The 14,975-nt window shown below is 40.8% G+C and overlaps 1 protein-coding gene across 6 annotated transcripts in view; it reads right to left on the bottom strand.

The window, feature by feature from the left end:
• Window positions 1–14,975, bottom strand: part of LIMCH1 (LIM and calponin homology domains 1) — a 397,172-nt gene that overhangs the window by 100,734 nt on the left and 281,463 nt on the right. For all 6 annotated transcript variants that reach the window (XM_073608522.1, XM_073608523.1, XM_073608520.1 and 3 more), the window contains 2 exons: window positions 13,700–13,810; window positions 7,472–7,667 (listed from right to left, as the gene is read on the bottom strand). In XM_073608522.1, the coding sequence (XP_073464623.1) occupies window positions 7,472–7,667; window positions 13,700–13,708 (205 nt within the window). In that variant the 5' untranslated portion in view covers window positions 13,709–13,810. The remainder of the gene's footprint in view (window positions 1–7,471; window positions 7,668–13,699; window positions 13,811–14,975) is intronic.

Raw genomic sequence — 14,975 nt, forward strand, 5'->3', positions numbered from 1 at the left:
CCAGTACATCTTAGTTGATTAAAATCTCCAGTACCCACCTGTGCTTCCACTTTCCTCAGAGCTCAGCCTTTCTGTTAAAGCCCCAGCCCTCTGATTCTATCAGCAAGTCACGTTGGCTGAAAGACGCGGGCTCCCTCTGTCTTTCTGCTGCCTGGGCGTTCTGGAACAAGAGGAACTTCTCCGTTGGATTTGTGTCTGACTGGATGCGACGTGGTGAGTGTCTCCCTTCCCAGCAAGGTAGCAGTACTTGGCACTGTGTAAAATAACAGCCTCCCCAGACCATTCAGTTCTCTGCCCTGTGCATTCCCTCACCCCCTTTTGCTTCCCCATCCCCAATTTCAGGTCACCTCCCCATTCCCAAAGTATAATGCACCCTGTCTGTCCTGTGCACTCCCTCACTCCCATTTACTTCCCCGTCCCCACTTGCAGCCTGGCATTACAGCCAATAGAGTTTACAGTTTTTTTTATTTTTTAAAGTTGCACTTCTGTTTGTAAAAAAACTATATTTTTGTTGGTTTATGAATTTTTTTTAATCTATGAAGACGTTACAATGGGTATAGAAAAGAATCACCCCCTTTTAAAATAATCACATGTTGTTGCTTTGCAGTCTGAAATGCAGACAGACACAGTTTTTGTTTTATTTAGCTGTAAATTATAACATCTAAGTGAAAGATATAACACCAACGTGTCAGAAAAAAAAAAGGAGAAGAAAGAAAAACTGAGGGGGTATACATCCCTTCTGAGGGGTTTACCATGTACCTGGCGCATACTGCAAATGTTACCATAGGATGGAAAAATCAGCCTTCGGGTGCCCATCCCACTGCCCTCCACGATGCTCTGCGCATATACATATGTCATACATACCAGCAACTGCTAATGCTTTGCACCGATGGTTTTCTCATCTACTTTAAAGGGGGAACACTGCACATCTCATTTTATTCAGATTGGTGACACAAGTGACCTCGAAAAGGCCCTTTGTATTGCATTAGCTTTACCAGCAGAGCTGCACAAGGACATACTGACATGTTTACCAAATCTGTCCTTCCCTCGAATGTCAATGCACCAAAAAAACAAATTTGTAAATACCAGCTGGACTGTGTTTGGAAGTAGTGATTGTGAAACTGCACGTTTTTTATCCTTTTGAATATATACAGAAAGATTTTTCCACCTGAAGAAAGTAATCTGTTTCATGAATCATAATTTCCTGGATTCCTAAATTTTGCGACTCTCCACAGATCAGAGAGATGGAAAAATTCAGATGAATCAAAAATGTATGATAACTCCTGTATCTGATAAATGGGCCATTTAGGGGATGAAAACGAGGTCTCTTTTTTTCCCTGCTGTTCTCTACAGCTTTTGTTTTTAGCATCAATCAACATACCCTGCTTAAAAACAAACTGCAGTGCATACATAATGTACAATTAATGGAATTTAGGTGTAATATATATTCTGGAAATAAAAGACTGACAAATAGGTTAACGAAACTGAACCCTGGGGAAGAAAACAAACTTACATTTACAACAGAAAAGCAATGAGGTGTTGCCTTTTTTTGAGAAATCTCCACTATTTTCAGAAGTCATATGCAAAATGCATATGGCTTAACGGTATAGAGATAGGACTTCATTTACATAGGTAGGCAAGGCTTATTCAGAACCTTTATGTTTCCAATCTACTGTAAAATTAATATATGAAAACATTCAGGCCCAACCTTTCCAACCTGCCTCATCCAAGAATATTGTTTTACTCAATGCCACATCGTAGATGCTTCCATTTTGGAGTCACGAGATTTAGGATATTTGCGTCATTTTTTAAAAAATGTAGGCAGTTTTGTTAAGGCAGTAGCGTTAAATGCCGCATATGCGACGGCAAAGCCTAGCACTCAATGTACAACATTGGTTTTCAGCAACACGACTCATACACTTTACTATTCGCTCAGTGTCTCTCCACAGGCTTCCAATCATCCAACAAACACTAATCAAAATATTAACAACTTACAAAGCCATTCCCAACCATTAACCAACCTCATCTTAAAATATCAACCAAACTGTCCACTTGGTTTTTCTGGAGAATTTAGGCGATCCATGACAACTCCTCTCTTCAGGAAAGTCTATCTCATCTTGTCTAGCAACTGAATCTTACTCTCTTGAACAATTCATCCCCACAGAGTTACTACCTTTTGTATCACTTCCCCTTCCCTTTAGATCAGTGGTCTCCAAACTTTCTAGACAAAGGACTAGATTACGGTCCTTCAGACTTGAGAGGGGCCAGACTGTGGCCAGTAAAAGGAGAAAATGCCTTGGTGTAAGCAATGTACAGGCTTGGTTGTCAGTGGGAGTAAGAAAGTTACATAGCACCTGCGATCAGTGGAAGGAACAATAGGTCCCCATCATTGGTATTGGTGGGAAGAATATTGCTAAGTGTTGGCATCAGAGGGAGAAATAGTGCCTCATCATTGGTGTCAGTGAGAGGAAAACTGCCCCATCGTTGGTGTCAATGGGAAGTAAATGCCTTGTATCAGTGGGAGGAATAGTGCCCCAAGGGCTGGAAAAAGGGCAAGCAAAGAGCATCTGCCCGTGGGTTGCAGTTTGGAGACCCTTGCTATAGATCATAAGCGCTCACATCAGCCCATCCAACTCTGAATTGTATTGTAACTGTAAATCTAAAAAAGAAACAAATGCAGACTTTATAAAGGTACCATACAAGACAAGAAAATCTTAACGTAAAATAAAATAATTACATAATATTAGTAACAAGGTTAAAAGTAGATGGATCCTTGGGGTCATTTTGGGATCCATGTGCTTTTAATCATGTAATACATATGTAATGATTTTAAGTTAAGATGTTCTTGTCTCGTATGATATCTTCAAAGTCTGCATTTTTTTCCTTTTTGGATTTCCATTGACAGTTATGGATGTTGTACTTGGTTTGCCCCCTTTTTGTATGTATTGTAACTGCAATGTCTCCTTTTTTTGTAAAGTGCTGCACAAACTGTTGGTGCTATACAAATCCTGCACAATAACAACAATGGCTGAACACAGACAGGCGTTCCTCTTCAAATTTTGCCAAAGTAAGCTTAGACAGCAGCGTCAGTCTGTGCAGATGTTGAAGTCCTAATTCTTGTCATGAGTTCCCCAGCAGAGCAATCCAGCATGATTTAAACATCTGCATTTTATTTTACTAATGCACAGATGGTGCTCATGTGTACAACACACACATTTTTAAAAAACTTATTTATGGTGCTTATTGAAACCCCTGAATTAAGTCACTTTGCAAACATACCGCCAGCACATACAATTTTTTCTACAGCAGACTGCATATAGAAAATGTCCTATGTTGCAGAAAGTGCCTACTTGGAGTAGTAGTTCAGCTAATGTCAGAAGTAGCAGGTTGGAGTTACAAAATGGCTTTTACAGTTAGGTGTGTTGCCAATCATTTCTATGACACCTATTGGATCCTGAAGAGTTTACAAAAGGAGGGTGGATTACAGTACGGAAACTCTATCAGGACCTACATAAACTGCTTTGTAACCATGTCTGTAACAAGTACAGTTGCAGGACTGGCACGGAATACTTCGCACATATGAAGCACAAACTAAATAAATAGAAAAGTTGGTAGCAGACAGAGGTGCCCAAGAAATATTTATTCAGTCTCAAGTACCTTAGTCATAAACTGAATAGTTCCTAGAAGTAATCTTCAAACACATTATTGGATCAAAGGAAACCTTGATAGCCGTGTGACCAACCTCAAATCCTACACCAAAAGAGGAACTTTACTTCCAATTCATTTAATAACTAAACTACAAAAAAAAAAAATTGATGTAAAAATAGGGTAGTTTTCCCCTCCAGCTTGCTTAAAGTGGCTGTAAACCCTCACATATACCCAGTGAAGTGGCAGGCCTCAGGTGATACATAGATGTTAAACAAATCACCCTACATACCTTACATCCGTTTATCTGTAGCCCTCTTGTATACAGCTGTTAAAACTCCAGAATTTATACAGCCTAAAGCCCCGTACACACGGGCCAAATGATGGGCAACATCGGCCGATTCAATAAAAAACCAGTGGGCCGCGTGTATGGCAACTGGTCCGATAGAAGCCGGCTTCTGTCGAGCGAGCATGCTGGTAAAACCAGCAGTCGACCGGCTCCTAATTAAGGAGGAGCTCAGGCGTGTTCGCAACCTGCACGTGTAGAGCCCGCCAGGAAGTCGGCACTGCACAGCGCTAATCACAAGCAGTGAGACATTTACCCGATCCGCGGCTGCAGAGATCGGGAAATGTCTCACCGCCTGTGATTAGCGCTGTGCAGTGCCGACTTCCTGGCAGGCTCTACACGTGCGGGTTATGAACATACCTGAGCTCATCCTTACTCCTGGTCAGCACTCTCAGCCAATGGCAGAGAGTGCTGATCGGAATGTCCTGGTGGGGGAGGCATCCCCTTGTCAGAACACAACAGCTCAGCGGGGGAGATCGCTGTACTAACGTCGGATCGTTAGTACAGCGGCTCCGAACGGAGCTGACAGCTGGGTTAAAAAAAAAAAAAACTTTATTATATGTACCAGGCTTAAGGCAGGCCATAGACAGTGCAAATTTCTTTCCTGCAACCACGGGGTGGAGGAAAGAAATTCGCACAATTCCCCCATCAACACATGCAGTGGTGAAAGGGGAATCCCTCTTGCCGAGGAATTGACTGCTCCTGGTGGGGGAATCCGTCTCTGTCAGGAGAAGACAGTGATTATTGCTAGCGGCTACAGCAGCCGCTAATAATAATCGCAAGGGAATCCAGCAGACTGGTTGTACCCAAGCTGATCGATCAACTTGGTACATTCAGCCTGCCCAGACAAGGTCTGAAACGTCTATGGCCAGCCTTAGTTTTCAGAAAGCACAGAGCGGGGCACTGAAGTTACACTCAGTGAGGAGAGCTGATTGGAGGAAAGGGACACGCCCCCATTAACACAGCGCACGGGAACAGAGCTGAGGCTGTAATCACAGGCTGCGTGCTGGAGCTCCCTCCTGTCATCTTTTTTCTCTTGGTGTCTAAAAAACCTGTCAGAAGTAATTCATGCTGATAGCCGAGGATTGAAGCAGCAGACAGAAATTACACTTAGTGATCTATTTACTTACTTCACTGAGCCCCAATATTGAAATGACATCAGGTTATAAGACACTATATCACCTTGTGGTGTTTCTTATAACACTACTGCTTAGGTACACCGGGTGCCTCTATGTAATATTCATGATCTGAGGAGACAATTGAGGACCTGCGACTATATTCAAGAATTTTTAGAATTTCCTGAAAGCTTGGGATAACAAGCAGGGTTATGTAGCCATGTGCAATGGGAGCCACTGGGTGCAACTGAACACCCTGTTGTAGTTTACCCACTGTATATAGGAAGATTGCCATCCTACTAAGCCACAGATGCTGATTTACTAAAGGCAAATAGACTGCACTTTGCAGTTGAACTAATTTTCCACAGAACTTAGTGAATGCGGCGAAGCTTCACTTTGTAAAGCATACCCAATCTGGTGCAATAAAAAAATAAAAAACAGCATTTTTGCTTGCACATGATTAGATGATGGAAATCTGCAAAGCTTTACCACATTCACCAATCTCTAGGGAAAATGAGTGCAACTGTGTTTGCAAAGTACACAGTCTATTTGCCTTTAGAGAATCAACTCCATACAGTACAGAGTTAATACATGTGGCAAATTCTCATATAACTCATACAAGGCAACACCTGCTTTTAGACCCCTTTCACACTGAGGCGTTTTTCAGATGCTTTAGCGCTAAAAATAGCATCTGTAAAGCGCCTGAAAGAAGCCTCAGCTGCAAACTTAGTGTAAAAGCCCGAGTGCTTTCACACTGGGGTGCTGCGCTGGCAGGGCGTCAGAAAAAGTCTTGCACTCCTAAAGCGCCCCTGCCCATTGAAAACAATGGGGCAGCGCTGCTATTCCGCCGGCAAAACACCACTGCAGTGGCGTTTTGCGGGCGGATTTAACCCCTTTTCGGCCGCTAGCGGGGGTTAAAACCGCCCCGCTAGCGGCCCAATAGTGCCGCTAAAACGCCGTTAAAAATAGCGCCACTTTACTGCTGACGCCTGGGGTGGCACACTGTGAAAGGGCTCTTAAGTCCAGCTGGGGCACAGACATAAAATCACCACCTTTTATTCTATAAAGTACATATATTGCATTTGTATTTCTTACAGAAAATATGTTTTTGATAATCTGTTGTGCCAATTACGTGACATAAAAAAAAAAAAAAAAGTGAAAACTACCACCATCTAATCTTCAAGCCTAATAGAAGCATTTAAGCATTTGTGCAAAAAATGCAAAAACCACTGCGGCAGCAAAAAGATTAAAGATGAAATCTGGTTAAACTTCTAAATATACAAGGTTAATATGTATATGAGAGATGCTTCATCTGTCAAAAGATTTGTATTTCAGTCCATCCAGTTCCAAGACCTACAAGCAGTGTTGCCAACCGCCAGTATTTTTACTGGCAGCCAGTAAAAAACAGTCACTTTTCTCCTGACAGTAAATTCCAGCGACATGAAAAGGTTGCCAGTAAAAAATATGGCTGTGACGCTCGAGGTCCAGACTCAATGGTCCGGAGCCTGCAGAAACCATTCGAGTGTTTTTTTGACTTAATATCTACCTTAAATCACATTGATAAATGCATATTGTACTTGTTTGTAGCCTAAATACTGAAATTTGCACTTACAAATATAAATTTTGCAACTTTTGTAAATGGCAGAAAATTTTGGGTGTCGTGTCAGTGAATTTCAATCTGGTAGGTTGGCAACACTGCCTACAAGGCTTTGCCACACAGCAGAACATTTTCTAGCTTTTTCTGCTGCAGTTTCACTCTCACTTACAGATCTTACTTATCCCTACCCTGTGACTGTACAGTGAAAGGAGAAGCAGCAGACTGATTACCTCACCTTTGTTATTCCTCTCTCTCTCCTGCTATCAGCATGACACTTTTGCACTACAACACACCTAAATGGCTTCCCGGTGCTGCTTCTCACTCCCCCTTTTCTGAGCTCTGCGTTACAGATTGTATAGTGGATTACAAGAGGCCAATACCAAATAAAATTCAGGTAATTACACTGCTTTGTGACCTTCATCATGTAAGGTAGATGAAAAAACTGCATGCAATGTTACAGACTAGCAAACTACGCGCTTTGAAATACATGTGTTCCCTAGAACAGATCACAGCAGGACTTCATTACGTCAACCACCCTTGATAGCAAAAAACTGATTGTGTTCAGAATTCCTGCCATACAAAGTTGCACAGCATGAACAATCCCTCTGAAAGAGACTTAAATAGATCAACCAAAGAAAGGTAAGGTTTAGTCTTTTATATTGCATCAAATGATTATGATCACATTTCAACTCTTGCGTATGCCCACCACCAGGATAAAGGTCAGATATATTGTGCAGATACTATGGAAGAGATGTAGTTCTTACTTACCATCGCTGCTCCCTCTCAGCACCACATCTGGAGATGGAGTCTGTTGTGAGCGAGAACCAAAAGAATCCAAGCTGTCAAAGGAATCATCTCTGCCATGTCTTGGTGGGGACAGAGAGTCGCTTCTCTCAGAGTCCCAGCAGTCAATGTATCCGCTGTCACGGATGCTTCTTTTAGGACTCTCCACCTCTTCGTTTTCCTAAAATCAAAACGTCATAAATATGAAAATCTTCGTTCAAGGCCCCAAGACAATTCATATCTTCATTTTTATTAAATTTTCTTGTTTTATCAGGGTTCCATTTACCATTAGGTACGGTAGGCATGTGCCTATAGGTAACAAAGACAAAGTAGCTTTTGTCTGTATATTTATTAGAAACACATTTTAACGTCATCATCAGGAAAAATCACTCCATATGAAGTTATTTAGTCATTATCACAGTATTCTAAACCAGATTGTAACCCCGACAGCAGGGATGTTACTTGGGGAGCCAAAATGTGTATGCCTACAGGCCTTAGTGAAGTACAACCCAGTATCTTTTATAAAACAAAACGCCCAGAAAAAAAACAAAAAAAGAAAAAGAAAAAAAGGGAATAGGTGAGGATTGAAATGCAGATTCCTCACAATACAACCATGTTAATAGCTGCAAACATACTGACTGACTGTAAAAGGGCCCGAAAAGAGCAGGAGAGAGACCCCCTGTGGGTACCGTGAAATTTTTTTCAAAAAGCAACTAAGCCCACCCTTTCACTACTGGTCAGCTGGACCTCGGCAGAGATGACAGATACCAGTATGGACACTTGAATTTTAAAGAGCTGTGACTTGGAATTAGGTTCACTGACACCAAGTACTCGGGTAGAGCGAATAGAATATTAAAGAGCAAGGAATGGCAAACAACAAAATAAGAAGGTGTGCTTGCAGGCCCACCCTAGAGCAAGTACCCTGGGATTTTGTGACCGAGACAGGTCCTAGTCAGGGAGCACCATGGTGAAAAAACATGCCCATCCATTCAGCCATCATTATACCCACCCATCTAGCAGCCTATATTTAGGTTTATAGCAGTGGTTCTCAACTCCTGTCCTCAGGACCCACTAACAGGCCAGAATTTAAGTATTACCTTGGGGAGCTGCAGACTAGAATACTTCAATCACTGAGCAGCAAATGATATCACCATTTATAAATATATATACGCTGCGCTAAAAGGCATGTATAAGAACAGTAAATAATTGATCTCAAATTAAATAAATAATAAACCAGTGAATTATAAATGTTAATACACATATATGATACTATGGATATAGTTAAGTGCCTAGTGCATAACTGTGTATTACAAGCCAAATAAATATATCTTTTTAAATTACAAGCCAAATATATATATATATATATATATATATATATATATATATATATATATATATATATATTTCCATCACATATAATTCAGATTAAAAAAACACTGAACCAAAGGCTGTAATGTAACAAAATAGGTAAAAAGCCAAGGGGGTGAATACTTTTGCAAGGCACTGTATATATAGAGTGCATGTCTCTCCAGCAAGAAAGACTTTCTAGAGCATACCTTCTAGCCTGCGGCCTACCACACGTGCATAGCAGTGCACACTCCCACCTTTTGTCAAATGCTGAAGAGTGGACACCTAGAACCAGGCTAGTGTACAGGCACAGGATCTTCCAAAACCCTAGAAGGGCCTTATGGTCTGTTTCAAAAGGGCTTCTGCATTTGCAGAGCTTTCCCCAAGCTTTGTTGAAGCTTTTAAAATACCATTCAGCTCCAGTTTGTAAATGCTGAACAAGCTGAAATTATGAATTAAAACAAGCTGCTAGCAGGCTTCAGCACTTCTTGAAAGCCTGCTGAAGTCTGCTAGTAACTTGCTTAAAGTGGCAATCAACACTCCCACAGGATCACTGCCAAACATTAACAAACTGGAGCTGAAGAGTACTTTAAAAGCATCAACAAAGCTTGTTGAAAGCTTGGAAAATGCTTTGTCAAAGCATGCTGTTCACACTGCTCTTATACAAGCTGACACCTGTGTGAAACAGGCCTAAATGTGCAGAAAGAAGGCGGTGGCCTTCAGGTGACATTTCCCAATATTTACAAAGGGGCTTCTATTTTATTTATTAAGGCATTTCTTACAATTGCACTTTGAAACAATTGCCAATGAAATGTTGGTAAATAAAGCAATAGGGAATTAGGATGAGATAGATGCCTGCATAAAATAAAAAGTACCAGCTCTGTGCCAGCTCCTGACTGCAGGGGTTCGAAGGCGCTCTTAGCTGACCCACACATATTGAAAACAAGAACAATGGTTGCCTTTGACTGCCTAGCACTGCCACATTTTTCTCAGGGCAGCCAGTACACAGCCAAGTGGTGAAATCCAGAGAAGGAAAGGTCAGTGAAAGACATCCACATTCTTATAAAATAAAACCCTTGTTGACTACGGCATCACTTAGACAATAACACAGACAAGAAAACACAATAAGGACACATATAGTGACCTACAATAGTGAAAACAAGTTCATAAGTCACCACTGCTAAGAGAATGATGCATGACAAGATAGATACAAGAAACATAGCAAATAACTCCTATATAAAAAATAGTCTGTACTTTGACTGCAGTCGAGGAGCTGGTAAAATATGTAAATATTCTGCCTGTGGCACCTCTGTATCTGATCTTTTCCTGGTTACTGACTTAACATGCCTTGTTGTTCACTCTCTCTCTGTGAGTGACCATCTTGGTACAAGCATTGCCTTGCCTCCTGAAGTCAGAGCTGCCCCCTCCCAATGACAGGTGCTCTGATGACTTTTGGGAGAATCTTAAACACCAGTAGGGGTGCAAAAAGTACAAATCTACAGGAGAGATAAGCAAGGAGATCCTTGAAATCTAGATTCTCAGGTACTGCTTACTCCTCAGCAATGAGAACAGTGAGCAGGACAGTAGTAACATCACAAAGTCACTTTCAAAACTCATAAGATAGCAGTCAAAAGAATAAATGCCTTAGATGATCTCTCAGTACAGGCACAGGAGTGCCTATGCACAGGACGTCCACTGCTGTATTTCAGGGGGGGAATTCAAGACAAAAAGGTAAATCTAGAATAGTGCTTAGACCTAACTAGCATTTCTAAAGTTTACCGATAAGACAAATAAACCTTTAGCGTTTAGGTTCACGTTAACCTTAGGAAGCATATGTTAATTTAAATTTATATACAGCTCAATGTACAGCAAGTACAAAAAAAAAAAAAAAAAGAAAGCAACAGAATACTGCTGAGAAACCCAACTTCATGCGGTAAAAAGACCAAACTTTTTTTTTTCTTTTTTAAAAGGGTTGTAGTGTATCTGATATGACTGCAGTACAGTATGTTATGCAGAAAGAGTTTAATATAGTTCTCCTTTATGGTTATACACAAAGCCTGAATTACTCAACCCTTCAGAAAGTAAGCATGTTTTTTTTTTTTTTTTTAAAAGCAGAGGTCTTTGAGTTTACAGAGCTCTCATCTTTTCACATGCTTATTTGTTTTAGAAAAGTATTGGGATCTGAGTACATTCCACTGAGAAGAGGCTTATCAACAGCTTATCATAGATCTGTTCAGATCTGTTCCAATTGTTATGTCAAAAGTATAAGTGTTTTCTTAGCAAGCATATCTTAAATATTATAGAAAACCACGACATGAAAAATATTGCATATGTTGCATCTTGTACAGTTTATCAATGGGGAAAGAGCAGATTATTATTTGATTGAGATCTAGTATGACATTTAGCCCACTGTTATAATATAATGGCTATTATTATTAATAAATACTGCAAAGGATTTTATTATAGGTATACACAAATTACATTACCATTTTAGATCAGGTTTACTGGCAAGCAATGGTTGCTCAAAATGTGAAAGAAAGCATGAGCTGAAGGAAATAACTCCCTCCATCTGCTCTATCTGCTACTTGGACGAAAACGAATTAACAGACAAAGCCTTGCTTTTCGCTTTAAGGACTGGGAGCCTGAACACCGTTTTTATTATTTACAATAAGTTTCATAGAAATAACTTCTTTAAAAAGAAGGTTTTATTAAGTTGCAGTTTTTGTCTAAAAAGCTAATTCTCCAAAACTGATGCCCATGTTCTTAGGTGGAGCTTGGTGGAGTTTAAGCTTCCTACCAAATGTTTGTGATTATCCTGTGTCCCATCTCTGCTCATCTGTGACAGGCTTGAGCTTAGCTTTTCAGACAGAAATTAAAAGTAAATGTTTATGCCATGGGTTCCCTTTACCAACTTTTGTTAGTGTCGACTTCTAGGCCTTGGATCACCTTGGAATGATAGCTACAGGTATGGAGTGTGATGGTATAGTGGTGTAGACCAGGAACAAACAAAAATTCTTAGCGCTGCCCTAGGTTATCCAGTGTGAAAATACCAAAATCTAAATGTTTTAAACGTACATGTGGATGTACACATATACACAAAAAGGGTGGGATAGTGGTGCACAGGAATCCACAGATTAAATTCGTTGTATAGGCTCAAGGTTTTTTACCTTTATGCATTCTATGCATGAAGGTAAAATAACCTTCTGTGTGCAGCAGCCCCTCCTAATACTTACCTGATCCCCACCGCAATCCAGCAATGTGCACCAGCGCCTTGGCTCTCTGGGGACTCTTGCCCCTAATTGGCTGAGACAGCAGCGGGTGCCCTTGACAGGGCCAAGCCGCGGCTGTGTGTGTGAATGGACACGCAGAGCAATGGCTTGCAAGAGAGCCTGCTTGGGTGCCCCCATAGCAAGCTGCTTGCTCTTGAGGCACTTGGCACGAAGGAGGGGCCAGGAGCGCCGACAGGGGGCCCGAGAAGAGGAGGATCAGAGCTGCTCTGTGCAAATCCATTACACAAAAGCAGGTAAGTATAACATGTTTGTTATTTTTCTTTTTAAAAAATAACCTTTAATATCACTTTAGGGACCTTGTGTAGACAAACTATATCACCCCCCACTGTTTGGATGCTGCTCATTATTTCTTCAAATTCATGCATACTTTCTTACCATGGTGCCAGTCTGTCCACTTCAGAACTCAAAGGACACATGAAAGATGTCATGCTTACAAACCCAACGACACAGTCTGCCTCTTTTCAGTGACAAATTTGAGCAAAACACCTACCACTTACACTAAAGGCTCATTAACTGCGGGTCTAGGTAGTCTGCATAGGGCCAGATAATTAGAGGTAGAAGAGAAGACCCTCCATAATCTCATCATCTAGACCAGGCATGCAAAAAGTGTTTTACAGGCTGCATAAATCTCACTACTTCTGTGCAGCCCTCATTGGTTTAAAGCCCCGTACACAATGAGAAGAGGTTACTAAAATTCTCGACAGAATACATCTTCCCGCATAGATGTAATGTATTGTATTCTTTTGTTTACAAGCATGCGTGGTCTTGGTCACTCTTTTAGGACGGATACTGTACTGATTAAACAAAAGTAGTTTTTTCTGGTATCGTACAAGAAAAAAAATGTTGTGCTTGTTCCTTTGGATAATTTCACATAAACTGTCGTGATCGACTGTTGAAAGCTGTGTACTAATAAGCAGATTATCGTACGATTACTTTGAAAGCGGTATTTTTCATCTGATTTTCTCATCGTGTGAACTAGGCCTAAGTATGAAAACAAATGTGCCCCCAGCTTTTCTCTAGTTGATAAGCTACACTTCTTTACATAATTTTGTGAAAAAATAGTGTAAATTGCAATTTGCATGATAATGTCCCATCCAAAAGTGCCATAATCTTTTATTCAAATCAAGTAGGTGTGACTCTCAGTAAACACAACCAGGCCCACAGAAGAAATAATGCGGCACCCTTGAAGATTTAGTCTTCTCAGTTTGGACCACCCTTTTTATAAGAGTTTGACATGCCTTATATAGACTATACCTCTCTTTCCAAATGGTCTCCTTTTCCTGCAGACGCCCAACAAAACAATATACTTATCATGGTGGGGTTCAAATCATCATGGCCAATGGGTGAGCCTATTGCTTTGGAATCCGCTGCTCATACAAAAAAGTAATTTCCTCCTATGAAATAACAAGTCCGCAATCTTATAAAAATCCTACCTTCTGCTGACAACTGGGCTATATTTTTTTCCAGTCTGACACAACACTGGCCTTGTGCTTTATCAGTAATTCAAAGTTCTCACTTTGCAAAATATTTTATTTTGGCTTCTTGAGTTAGGTCATAAAATATATAAAAAACATACCTTCCTCATTTGTGCCAGCAAGCCTTCAAACTCTTTCAGGTCCAGATGATTTCCACTGTATGACGCACAGCTGTTTGCCGCTTTTCCTAGCCAATAAACAGTGACGAGTACCTGCAGCAATAAAAAAAGTATTTCAGTGCAAAGAGAAAGCTGGATCACAGGAAGACTTTGCAGTCATATGAACTGGAGAATACCAGGAACAGGCAGAGAGGAAAAACTAATAAAAGTTTCACACTATTGTCTGGTACTTTGAAACGCATCCAGAGCAATGACATATTGCCAGCGATAAAACATAAAACGTTCTGTTACAGGGTTCATCCATGAGAATTGTTGGGTAAAGCCCTATTCCGCTTATCATTCCATTATGTGCGGCATATGTATAGTAACTGGGTTAAGACAGATCACATTCACATATCCGATACAGAACAGGAAGGGCTGGAGTAAATGTATGGTTCGAAGTCAAAGTCATCTCTCAGACATGCCTGAGATTAGATAGGCTGGCTCTTAGTGGAAGACAACTTGTCAACACCTCTTGTACTAATTTATCAAATTTAGTTGTTGCCACTGCTCAGCTGAATACAAAGTTAATAGACTCTTATGGGGAAAAAAAGGAGTAATTAAAGTAGAGGTGCTATCCACAAAAAAACAATCAAGCTTCAGTGTGTGTAGGTGGACAAATGACCGATTAATTCATGGACATTGCTATACTGACGATTGGATCCTATGGATATTTTTTTCTTCTGTGTAGTTTTATACATTAAACTCCTTAAAGTGGCTGTAAAGGCAGAAGGTTTATCTTAGTGCATTCTATGCATTAAGATAAAAAACCTGTGTGTAGCAGCCCCCTTCAGCTCCCTTAATACTTACCCGAGCCCCATCTCTATCCAGCGATATTGTACGAGAGACTTGGCTGTTCGGGACACTCCCTCCTCATTGGCTGAGACAGCAGCAAAGCACCATTGGCTCCAGCTGCTGTTAATCAAATCAGTAAGCCAATGAGGAGAAAGAGGGGGCGGGCAATGCCACAGATCTGTGTCTGAATGGACACACGGAGCTGCAGCTCTGGTGCTCCCAGAACAAACTGCTTGCTGTGGTGGCAGGAGGGAGGGGCCAGGAGCACCGACGAGGGACCTAAGAAGAGGATCAGGGCTGCTCTGTGCAAAACCACTGCACAGAGCAGGTAAGTATAACAGGTTTGTTATTGTTAACAAAAAAAAAACAAAAAAAAGGGACTTTAGTTTCACTTTAACTCTCTGACAATTGCATCATGTGAGAA

The sequence above is a fragment of the Aquarana catesbeiana genome, linkage group LG01, assembly GCF_042186555.1.
Source record: "Aquarana catesbeiana isolate 2022-GZ linkage group LG01, ASM4218655v1, whole genome shotgun sequence".
Classification (NCBI taxonomy): domain Eukaryota; kingdom Metazoa; phylum Chordata; class Amphibia; order Anura; family Ranidae; genus Aquarana; species Aquarana catesbeiana.